This window comes from Canis lupus, chromosome 22, assembly GCF_003254725.2.
Source record: "Canis lupus dingo isolate Sandy chromosome 22, ASM325472v2, whole genome shotgun sequence".
In the NCBI taxonomy this organism is placed as follows: Eukaryota; Metazoa; Chordata; class Mammalia; order Carnivora; family Canidae; genus Canis; species Canis lupus.
This window is the reverse complement of record NC_064264.1, coordinates 49556578-49569556: the sequence shown is the minus strand read 5'-3', so window position 1 is coordinate 49569556 and position 12979 is coordinate 49556578. Positions and strand designations below refer to the sequence as shown.

The window sequence follows — 12979 nt, the reverse complement described above, 5'->3', positions numbered from 1 at the left end:
TGATATATTTACATCTCTTCATATCAGAGCAGGGAAGTAAATGCCATTGAAACGGATTCTGACAACATGTTAACCTGTTGTTATTCTGGGAGGATCAAGGAAAATGATTCATTAAAACACCCTGAAGACTTCAATTACACACATTCTCCTTATTGTCATGTTCTGACACTTTTGTTTCAAAATGTCAACACTAAGAACTATCTCACCTTTAAATACCTCATATCGTTAACGGCTGTTCTGTGATGAATGTGACCCACGGTTCTGGCAAGTAAACAGTAATGGAACAGAACTTTACTTCTTTTTACCTGAATTGGAGAGTATTAGCTTATGTTTTAATGTTACCGTATATATTGTACAAAAGGCTGAGTTACTGGGATTTTCATATGTATGGGGGTACCATTTTTCTAGCAATCCTCTAATGGAAGTGGAAGAGAACATCCCCTTCCTCTACCTCTCCATCCTAAGAAGCTACTAAAATGATCAGTCTGAGTGAGAAGTTGTGAGGGGGAAAAGTTAGATCAATTCATCAGGCATATTCAACCAGTTTCTTTCTAAGGCATTTATGGTGGCCTAATCCAGGGTAGCAGTGGGAACCCTGCCCAGACCAGGTGCCCTGGGTCCGAGTGACCTTTATTGACTCTGGGGATAGGACAGGTGATAGCCTGGATGGCGTGACCAGCTTTGGAATGCTGCACTTGATTTGTTGGATGAGAAGAAATCAACATATGCAGAAGGAAATTTAAAAGTCTTATTGTAATGCTCTGAACTTCTTCGATGGATATTTTTTTTAACTTTCTAGTTTGAAATTATTTCAAACTTATAGAAAAGTTTCAAGAATACCAAGAACTCAAACACTCTTCATTCAGCTCACCAGAACTTTGCCACAGCTGCTTGCTTTCTCTCTCTCTCTCTCTCTCTCTCTCTCTCATGCTTTCCTGGAACATGTGAGATGAAGCTGCATATACCATGTCCCTTTACCCTATAGTACTTCAGTATGTTAATTTTCTTAAGAACAAGAATATGCTCTTTCCTAACCACAGTCCGTTAGAGATACTAAATCCTAGACACTCAACCTTTATATAAAACTTTGATCTAGGGCAGCCCGGGGGGCTCAGTGGTTTAGTGCCGCCTTTGGCCCAGGGTGTGGTCCTGGAGACCCAGGATCGAGGCCCGCATCGGGCTCCCTGCATGGAGCCTGCTTCTCCCTCTGCCTGTGTCTCTGCATCTCTCTGTCTCTTCTGTGTCTCTCATGAATAAATAAAATCTTTAAAAATAAATAAATACTGTGATCTAATCCAGTGTCCAACTGCACCAGGTCAGTCAAACATGTCTGTTCACCTGAAGTTCTTCCTGGTACAGAGCATGGTCTAGGATCATGTCTGACATGTCCTTAACATGCCTCCTTAGTCTCTAACTGGAAGCAGCTTGTGACGTCACTACTGAAGAATACGGGTCAGGGATTTTATATAATGTCCCTCAAATTGGGTTTATCTGCTTTTTCTTTATGACCAAAGTTATGGATTTTTTTAAATTTTTTTTTATTTATTTATGATAGTCACACACACACAGAGAGAGAGAGAGAGAGGCAGAGACATAGGCAGAGGAGAAGCAGGCTCCATGCACCGGGAGCCCGACGTGGGACTCGATCCCGGGTCTCCAGGATCGTGCCCTGGGCCAAAGGCAGGGGCCAAACCGCTGCGCCACCCAGGGATCCCCTGGATTTTTTATTGTAATATATAACTGATGTATCCTTTAAGGGCATGCCCATGGCGTCTTTGGTCCATTACTGGTACACTGATCCTTATAACTGGGTTAAGCTGGTGTCCAATCTCTCCACTGTACAGTTAACTATTTTTCCTTTGGTAATTAATAAGCAAAGTATCTTGTGGGGAGATACTCTGAGATTACATAAATAGTCCATTCTTCGTGTTATTGATGATTTGTACCTAAATTGATTTTTGCTCTGATAGCTGCAAAATTATAATTTTCTAATACTATCCATCATTCTTTATTTTTTGCTTTATATTCCTTTTCCCCTGAGGATGTATCCATATAAATATGTATCCATATAAATATCTCCTAATATCAGTATGAACTCATGCATCACCCCCCATCCAGTGGATTATATTAAGTACTATCCTTATTTATTTATTTTTAAAGGCTTTATTTATTTTTCAGAGAGAGCAAGAGAGAGCACGTGCATGCATGAATGAGCGTGCGCGCGCGCGTGTGTGTGTGTGTGTGTGAGAGAGAGAGAGAGAGAGAGGAGCCAAGGGAGAGGAGAGAAGCTTAAGCAGACTCTGTGCTGAGTGGGGAAGCCCGATGCAGGGCTGGATCCCACAACCCTAAGATCATGACCAAAACCAAGAGTTGACACTTAACCACCTGCAATACCTAGGCACCCCTGTGCTTATTTATTTTGATATCCAAATCTGATGTGCCAAGTTTGATCAGTGGGATCCCATCAAGCTAGCTCCCTTAGTTACAGAGCACTTCCTTAATTCCCTGCATGCTGGTCCAGGGTTATCATGTTCCTTCCCAACCATGGGCCTGTGACCCACCATTTCATTTCTCTAAAGAGGCTCATTTCTGTTAGTGGGCCAACATATTGAGAAACTAGATCTGGGCACTAGGTGTGGTCAGTGCTACTGGGATGCCATTGCTTTGGATTCTTTTAGTTTGACAGAGTTAAGACACATGTGCACACACACATAGACACACACAATCTTATTAAATCATGAGTTTACACTAATACCTCTAATTCCAATCCAACCCCACAGGGTTCTTCCTGTATTTGTATTTTCTTTCTTCTACAGTAAGATCAACCTAGCTCCTCATTTGCTCAAATTTATAATACACATACAATATAATTTCAGAATTGCTGTACTCCTACTACTGTGAAAATAAACCCAGGAAGAGCTTATGATTTCTTTGCAATTATTTTTTGTCTTTAGACTGATGGTATATTACGTTCAAAAATTACTAAAATTAATTTTTCCCTCTCTCCTATGATTATGTTATTCATTTAAAGTACAGTTGGATCCTTTATTTGTTTCTTTTTAGTCTATGGTTGTCCCTATTGTTGATTTGCCTTTTGATTATGTAAAATAGTAACCTGATTCCTAAGTCAAATCATACAAAAGCCATACTTAGAGAAGCATTACTCCCTCCCAGTCCTTCTGTCTTGTTCTCTCCTAGCCCTTATAGAGAACAAACGTCAGTAGCTTCCTCTATATATAAAGTATTATAGATTTCAAAATAAGTGATCACATTTTTTTTTTTCAAATCATGCCTTCCTCAAACCTGTAAGACCCACAGTGGCCAATAAAGGCCCAAGTGTCTATCACTATTACCAGTAACAATTTAACTGTTACCAAAAGTTTTGTATGCTTGCTTTCTTTCAAGTCTGATTTACCAAGACTGCTTCAAGTCTCCTAAACACAGGTTTAGGAGAAGCACCAGTGTTACTGCTTACCTGTTCCTCAGAAACCTCCAGAGGAGGAGATGCTTGTTGTTCAGACTGCCGACCATCCTGATAGTTTATATTTCGTCGCTGACGTAAAGGAGGGAAAAGACGATTCCAATTGATCATTCCTCCCTAAAAACAGATCAATACATAGTGATCAGACATAGGAGAACCATCTTAATGCTTGGAGGCGTTTTTTCTTGCAATGAAGTCACATCCATAGATTGGGAAATAAAAAGTCATGCCGATCTGCTGAATGCAAGCAATCCAAACCCTGAAGTATCACATCACCCTTCAACAAGATGAAATCAAGAGAAATGGGGGAGGAGCACAAAGAAGGTAATGGTACTGCCAGAGTTATTTGTGCAACTTGGCTCTGGAAGGCAAGGGAAGATGCATACAGATACAGACACTCCTAACCTCAGCCTCACTGACCCTGTGCCATCTCCCCTGGACTTCAGGGCTCTACCGGGCATGACAGGGAAGATGACACAGAGCTAAGGCTAACTCACTGCTGGCAACCAGAAACCCGGAGCTTCCACAGCTTCTCCTTCTCCTTCTTCCTCCTCCTCCTTCTTCTTCTTTAAAGATTTTATTTACTTATTCATGAGAGACACAGAGAGAGGCAGAGACAAAGGCAGAGGGAGAAGCAGGCTCCATGCAGGGAGCATGACATGGTACTTGATCCCGGGACACCAGGATCACACCCTGGGCCGAAGCCCAGGCGCTTAAACCGCTGAGCTACCCAGGCTGCCCTGCATGACGCTTTTTAAAAATCCATGTTTTTAGCTATCTGCCAATATTTTAATTCATCAATTTAATGCTCTATTTCTAGATTTAGGTAAATTACAGACTGAGATAACATGAAAATTTTCCTACTATAAACATTTAAAAATGTCAGACAAAATTTAAAAAAAATATTTCACATGCATAGCTGAACATAAAAGGAAGACATGGAGGTCCCAAGGTGCCAGAGACAAGCACTGGCAAACCAGAATAGTAAGCAAGCAAGCTGCCAAGGGTGAGGGTATAAGGGTGAGCACATCCTGCTAACCTAGAACCATTTGGGTTTTATCACCATTTGGGTTCAGGAGACGAGGCCTTGGGTAGGAAAGAGGTAGTGACTCTGAGCTCATCACCTACTTAAAGGCACAATCCTCAAGTGGCAACATCCTTAGTGAAAGAGAAGATGATAAAAAACAAACCCAAAAGGTGCTCTTTTTGAGGGAGAGGGCAGGAATGCTCACCTGCCTGAGAATTAAGAAATGAGAAATCTGAGGTTGAAGTTACATAAATATATATTTTAAGAACCCATAAAAAATTACGTAAGAACTGGTTCTGGGATAGAGTTGGATATACCCAAGGAGCCAAGCAGAAGCAAATATAAAATTACTCTGTAGGGCCACCCTCTTACCCTGAGATTACATGAGATTTATAGATAAAACTCCTATTGGAAATACTTAGCATCCAAAATTCAAAACCCACGAGGAGAAAAACCTATCATAATCAAGACTCAGTATATACAATAAATAGGACGATTAGATCCCAAGAACCTAAATTTTTTAAAAACACTTTATTTATTTGAGAGAGAGAGTGAGAGACAGCAAGCACGAGTTGGGGGAGAGGGGCAGAGGAAGAGGGAGAAGCAGATTCCCTTCTGGGCTGGGAGCCTGACGTGGGGCTCAATCCCAAGACCCAAATATCATAACCTGAGCCAAAAGCAGATGCTTAACTGACTAAGCCACCCAGGCACCCTCTCCCAAGAACCTAAATTTATAACAATCTGAAAACAAACATAATTTCAGAAGTTTTAAAATGACTAAGACATAGAAGGAAGACTTTTAAAAAGGTAAGATATTATAAAAAAAAAAAAAGATTTGAGGGATCCCTGGGTGGCGCAGCAGTTTAGCGCCTGCCTTTGGCTCAGGGCGCGATCCTGGAGACCCGGGATCGAATCCCACGTCGGGCTCCCGGTGCATGGAGCCTGCTTCTCCCTCTGCCTGTGTCTCTGCCTCTCTCTCTCTCTCTCTGTGTGACTATCATAAATAAATAAAAATTAAAAAAAAAAAGTAAAAAAAAAAAAAAGATTTGAAAAAAATTAGGGAAATTAAAGAGAGACACTAAGATATTATATAAAATTGTTTTAGAACAATTTGAAAGAAATTCAAATATGGTGGTGATCATAATATATATACATGGACAAATTCTCCATTTTGAAATGTCTCCCACCTACCTCCAACAACAAACCTAAACATCAATAAAGATGCTGATGGAAAAAGATGGAAAAGGAAATATTAGAGAAGTATCAACAAAAGAAAGCTGATGTCATTATATTCATGTCAAATAAATTAGACTTCAAGGGCAAAAAAGGCATTAGTGCTGATATAATCACTGAGATGCATCAGTATCTTTTTTTTTTTTTTTTTTTTTTAAGATTTTATTTATTTGAGAGTGAGACAGAGCAAGAGAATGGGGGAGGAGTAGAGAGAAGGACAGGTAGACTCCCAACTGAGCACAGAGCCGACGCAGGGCTCAATCCCACAAGCCTGAGACCACGGCCTGAGCTGGAACCAAGTCCAACGCCCAACTGACCAAGCCATCCAGGCACCCCATATCACTATTATTTTTACTAACACAACAGCGTAGAGCTCAAAAATTAAAAGAACTACTCAGACATGTATTTAATTTTTAGCATCTGTTGATAGAGCAGATAAAGTTTAATAAGACAGAATATAAATAACAAATTATATCAGTGGGTGTATATAAGCTTGTACTCTGTATTTATAGTATATTTTTCTATTATAGATAAAATATTTTAAAAAGTAATGGTGGATTAAGTCCTTATGAAATGTCCATAAACACCAAAATGTAAATACTACACAGACTATATTTTTTGGCCACAATGCAATTACATTTGAAATTGATATCAAAATTACAATTAATACAAAACAAGATTCACACACTGGAAATCAGAAATGGAAAAACCCATAATGTATATTAGAATATAGCTACAAGTGAATAAAACTGAGCACAGTCAATTGAACATCCAACTCTTGCTTTCAGCTCAGGTCATGGTTTCAGGGTCATGAGATTAAGCCCTGCACCGGGCTCTACACTCAGCAAGGAGTCTGCTTGAGATCCTCTCTCTCCCCATCTCCCTCTGCCCCTCTTTCCACTCACATGTATGTGTGCTCTCTCTCAAATAAATAAAATCTTTAAAAAAAAAGAATAAAATTGAGACTATTACTTATCAAAGCTGGTGGGATATAATTAGATATAATTTTAAAATATTGACCTTAAAAAGAAAATGAAGACTGACAAAGAATTAAGTATATTCAAGAAGTTAGAGAAAATAGTAATAATCTAAAGAAATAAAATGAGAGCAGATGTTAGCTGAGAGATTTGGGAGATGTAAATAAAGTGGAAAATAAAGACATAATAGAATCAATAAAGTCCAATGTTGGGCTTTAAAAAAAAGATTATATATATATTTTATATATATTATATATTTTGTATATATATATTTTGTGTGTGTGTGTGTGTATATATATATATATATACACACATAAATATGGAGAACATGAGTGAGGGGGAGGTGCAGAGGGAGAGAGACAGACTCTGTGCTGAGTGCAAAACCTGAGATCATGACCTGAGCCGAAATCAAGAGTCGGATGCTTAATCAACTGAGCCACCCAGGTGCCCTGAAGGTTGGTTGGTTGAAAACTCAAGTAAAATGGAAAACCTGGCAACCCTGATGACAAGACAAAGAAAGGGACATAAATTGTATTAGGAATAATGCAAGAGATACCATGGCAAACATTAAAAACCATAAGAATATTTTATTCATATTAATAGCTATGATGAAATAGATTATTTTCTAGGAAAAATGTAACTTACTAAAACTTGATACTCAAGAAGAAACAAAAATCGATAATCATTTTTGAAAACTGTTCAGGAGCATCTACTAAAGCTGAACACATGTGTCTACCTCAGCAATTTTGCTCCTAGACACCAGAAATGCAAATGCATGTCCACCAAAAGGCATGGGCTAGAACATTCTTAGTAGCATTACTTGTAATAGACAAAGACTGGAAACTACCCAAATGTGCACTAAGTATAATGGATAAATTATGGTATTATGGTATAATCACATAATATAAAATTACACAGCAGTTAAAGTGAAAAAACTACAATTATATGTAGCAATATAAGTGAATCTCTCAAATATAATGTTAAATAAAATAAAACACAAAGTACATTTATATAATTACTTTTATAAATATTTACTTCTATGTATACTTCCATAAAAAGCTACAGAAAGAGCTAGAAAACTGGACTATTTTAGCCACTAATATAACTGAAATAATACTTAAAAAAGTGTTCCCACCAAAAATCTATAGGTGAAGTCTACAAAACTTTTAAGGATATTCCATCTTATAGAAATTGTTCTCGAGAACAGAAAAAGAGCAAAAGCTCCCCACTGAATTTTTTGAGGCTATATAACACTGTTTCCAAAACCAGACAAGGCCATTACAAGAAAGAAAAATTATAGGACAATTTGTTTTTCATTTATGGACAGATATAATAATCCTAAATAAAATACTATCAAACTCAATCCAACAATGATTTAAAAATAAGCATCTTATCTGAAATAACGTACTATATTAGGATTTATCTCAGGAATCTCAGAAAAAATAATAATCTAATTCACATATTAACAGTTTGAATGTCTACTACCACTTCTTGCATTCAATACAAGTCATAGGATAATGAGGGCCAAACTAACCAACCATGAAAGAAAATGCAGGATGAAAAGAAAAACAAAACTGCCATTATTTTTTTTTTTTAATTTTTATTTATTTATGATAGTCACAGAGAGAGAGAGAGAGAGAGAGGCGCAGAGACAGGCAGAGGGAGAAGCAGGCTCCATGCACCGGGAGCCCGACGTGGGATTCGATCCCGGGTCTCCAGGATCGTGCCCTGGGCCAAAGGCAGGCGCCAAACCGCTGCACCACCCAGGGATCCCCAAAACTGCCATTATTTACACATTAATTGTCTGCTAGGAAAATGAGAATAAGAGAGTACAAGACACAAAAGTATCAGTAACAGTCCTCTATTGTGATCATTTAGAAGTATAAAAAATAGCTAACAAAAACTACTAGGTACTTAAGAATTAAATCTAACAAAAGATCTGCAATATTTAATGGAGAAAATAGTAAATGATGTGGAAAGCAAAGGTAAAAGATACTTTAATTAAACTTCCTTACAACTTAGAGCCCATGGACAAGTATGTGGGACAGGAAGAGTGACCCTCCTCAAGGTGCCCAGCTGCCTAAATGTTAATACTTTGTTAGAGACAAAGGCAACCTCAGCTTGACATTAACCCTACCTCAAGGATCCCATAAGTCTTCTTTAGCATATAAAAATCCCTTTGAATTTTTTTTTATCACTACCCCCACCCCAAGATATATGTTAGCAATAATCCTCTAAACACAGGGCCCACGGATATCCATCTGAAGGGTCCCGTGACTAAGGTTACACTAGACAGTAGTAAATGACCCCTCAAGATCCTGGAAACCTCATTGCCAAATTCCTTAGGCACTTCCACTATTCCTGACCTTCTCTCAACTTGAAAGTTTATGATCAGTCCCTCCTTACAACCCTACCGCAGTTCTTTCTGTCTTTTCCCTGTGCTTTAATAAAACCATCTTTTTTGCACTGAAGATGTCTCAAGAATTCTTTGTTGACTGTTTGTTCCTGAACCCCAACATTTCACATCAATAAACTTGACTGCTTCAGATATCAGAAGACGTAAGTGAAAAGACTGCACAGTCTTGCCTGCAAAGATTCAACTCTGCAGTCTGCTCATACACTGTGGATTTCAGTCTGCAGAAAAGAGCACACTGGTTGGCTCTGAATATCTATATTCCCTTTTCTTTAAAAATAGGGTTTTCTGTGTGTGTCTGACATATGGTTTCAACATTTCTCAGTTCTAGCCACAAGGACTCAATTCTGCCAATAGTACTATGTAAAGAGAGGGGCGAACAGGACTTCCAGATGATCTCAGAGGCTGGATGTGCCCTTCCTCATCAGGTTCTACTTTTTCCTGGAGCTAAAAGCAGCTGTCCTGGGCAGACAGGTAGAAGCCCTGTATCAAGGACAGAGCAGGGCCCAGAGTAAAGGAGCCTGGCCCCACAACTTCATGCCCCTGCCTTGTTATCAGGCCAGGGCTGTCAACATCAGCACTTCTTTTATATGAGAAACAAGTGTCTGCCTTTTAAAACTTTATTTTGTGGGGCATGTGGGTGGCTCAGTCAGTTAAGCATCTGCCTTCGGCTTAGGTCATGATCCTGGGGTCCTGGGATCCAGCCCTGCATTGGGCTCCCTGCTTAATGAGAAGTTTGCTTCTCCCTCTCTCTCTGACCTCCTCACTGCTCTCTCGCTCTCAAATAAATAAATAAAATCTTTAAAAAGAGACATCTGTTATTTTTGTGTTTTCTGTCATATGAAGCTAAACCTATTCCTAACTGCTATATACTCAAAATCCAAAAGTGTGTGGCTGTGTTTTGGCTGAATTAGATAATGTGAAAGTGAGTGAATTAAGGGTCAAAACTAGACATGGATATTTTGAAGAAGTATAATAAAGGGTATTTTTTACTACTATTACCAGTCCTAATGGACTTCCTATTAGACTGTGGTAGTAAGTAGAGTGGCATTAGTACATGATAGGCAAACCATGCAAAGAAAACAGGACAGAGTGTCTAAGAATCAAAAGTAAACACTGGTACTTAGTCTATGACAAAGCAGACATTACAAGTCAGCAGGAAGAGGGCACGCCACTTAATGACAGCCATGGGACAACCCTGGTTATATGGAAAAAGATAAAATTAGACCTTTACTTCATACCATATACAAAAATAAGTTTATTTTAAAAATAACTTTAAAGATTTTGGTGACACAAAGGAATGGAAAGACATTCCATGCTTATGGATTGGAAGAACAAAGATAGTTAAAATGTCTATACTACCCAAAGCAATCTACAGATTAAATGCAATTTCTATCAAACTACCAACAGTATTTTTCACAGAACTGGAACAAACAACTCTAAAATTTGTACGGAACCACAAAAGACCCTGAAAAGCGAAAGCAATCTTGAAAAAAAAAAAACAAAAACAATTCTAGACTTCAAGTTATATTACAATGTTGCAGTAATCAAAGCAGTATGGTACTGGCATAAAACCAGACACACAGATCAATGGAACAGAATAAAAGCCCAGAAATGAATCCAAAATGATATGGTCAATTAATCTTCAATAAAGGAGGAAAGAATATACAATGGAAAAAAGACAATCTCTTCAACAAATGGTATTGGGAAAACTGGACAGCCTCATGCAAAAGAATGAAACTGGACCACCTTCTTACACTATACAGAAAAATAAACTCAAAATGGATTAAAGACCCAAATGTGTGACCTGAAACCATAAAAATCCTAGAGGACAGCATAGGTAGTAATTTCTCTGGCGTTGACTGTAGCAACATTTTTCTAGATATATCCTCTGAAGCAAGGGAAATAAAAGCAAAAATAAATTATTGGGACGTTAAAAAAAGCTTCTGCATAGTGAAGGAAACAATCGATAAAACTAAAAGACGACCTATGGAATGGGAGAAGATATTTCCCATTGACATTTCCAATGAAGGGTTAGTATCCAAAATATATAAAGAACTTACATGCAACCAAACACACACACACACACACACACACACACACACACACACACACACAAAATCCAATTAAAAAATGGGCAGAAGACATAAACAGAAATTTCTCCAAAAAAGACATACAGATGACCAATAGGCATGTCCCTCTTCATCAGGAAAATGCAAATCAAAAGTACAATGAGGTATCACCTCATACCTATCAGAATGGCTAGTATCAAAATCTCAAGAAACAACAAGTGTTGGCAAGGATGTGAAGTAAAAGGAATCCTATGCACCGTTGGTGGGAATGCAAACTGGTGCAGTCACTGTGGAAAACAGTATGGGGTTTCTTCAAAAAGTTGAAAACAGAACTATCCTAGGATCTAGTAATCCTAGGATATTGGGTATTTGCTCAAAAGAATTTCTAAAAACACTAATTCAAAGGACACATGAACTCCTATGTTTATAGCAGCATTATTTATAATAACCAAATTATGGAGCAGCCCCAGTGTCCATTGATAGATGAATGGATAAAGAAGATGTGGTGGTGTGTGTGTATATGTGGGTATAATGTAATATTATTCAGCCATAAAAAAGAATGTTCTTGCCATTTGCAACAACATGGATGGAGCTAGAAAGTAAAATGTTAAGTTAAATAAGTTAGTCAGACAAAGATAAATACCATGTGATTTCACTTGTATGTGGAATTTAAGAAACAAAAGAAACAAGCAAAGGGTAAAGGAAAAGGAGAGAGAAATAAACCAAGAAATAGATACTTAACTACAGATAAAGTAAGTAATTATGGTTACCAGAGGGGAGGTGGGTGGCAGGGTGGGTGAAACAGATGAAGGAGATTAAGAATATATTTATCATGATGAGCACTGAGTAATGTACAGAATTCCTAAATCATTATATTGCGCACCTGAAACTAATATACCACTGAACGTTAATTACACTGGAATTAAAATAAAAAACAAGGAAGGAAGGAAGGAAGTTAAAGATTTAAATGTGGAAAGCTAAATTGTTAAAAATTTTGGAAGGGGGGCCTGGCTGGCTCATTTGGTGAAGCATGCTACCTTGATCTTGGGGTTGTGAGTTCAAGCCCTGTGCTGGGTGTAGAGATTACTCTAAAAAACTCCACTCTTAAAAACAATTTTTAGAAGAAATAAAGAATATTCTTTATGTCTCTGAGATGGAAAAGAATTTCTAAAACAAAAATATAAAAAGTAAATCATAAAAAAGGACTGCTAAAAATTAGAGCAAGAACTTTGTATGATTAAAAAAATAAAGTTAGAAGACAAAGTACAGATTAACAAAAAATGCTTGCAGCATATAACTGAGAAAGAATAACCAGAATATACAAAGGATCAATGAGGAAAAAAAATAAATGACTTGAGAGAAGCTAATAATGTATAGCTGAGCTTTAAACAACATGGGTTTGAACTATGCAGATCCACTTACACACAATTTTTTGATAAACACAGTACAATTTGTGGTATCAGTGGGCTTCCCAACAACAGGCTATTAGTTATTCTATTTTGGGGGAGTCAAAAGTTATACCTGGATTTTCCACCGTGTTGGGGTCAGCACCTCTAACCCCCACGTTGTTCAAGGGTCAACAGTATTCCCACAGACCATTTACACAAGGGAGAACCCTGAGTCAATGTGCAAAAGAAAAGACGTTCCACTCACTATGATTAGGAAATGCAAATTAAAACAGCAATTATTTCTTATCCACAAGACCGGCAAAAATAAAATGTCTAACAAAACCAAGTACAGGGAAGGTGTGAAGGAAATGGGGACTCTATGCATTGT

The 12979-nt window shown here is 37.9% G+C and overlaps 1 protein-coding gene across 2 annotated transcripts in view; it reads right to left on the bottom strand.

The window, feature by feature from the left end:
• UBAC2 (UBA domain containing 2) overlaps positions 1 to 12979 on the bottom strand; it is a 178834-nt gene that overhangs the window by 11786 nt on the left and 154069 nt on the right. Inside the window, exons 8-9 of one of the 2 annotated variants that reach the window (XM_025441376.3) lie at positions 3476 to 3598; positions 207 to 261 (exon numbers count right to left, since the gene is read on the bottom strand). In XM_025441376.3, coding sequence (XP_025297161.1) covers positions 226 to 261; positions 3476 to 3598 — 159 coding nt within the window. In that variant the 3' untranslated portion in view covers positions 207 to 225. The remainder of the gene's footprint in view (positions 1 to 206; positions 262 to 3475; positions 3599 to 12979) is intronic. The other variant, XM_025441375.3, reaches the window with a different exon arrangement.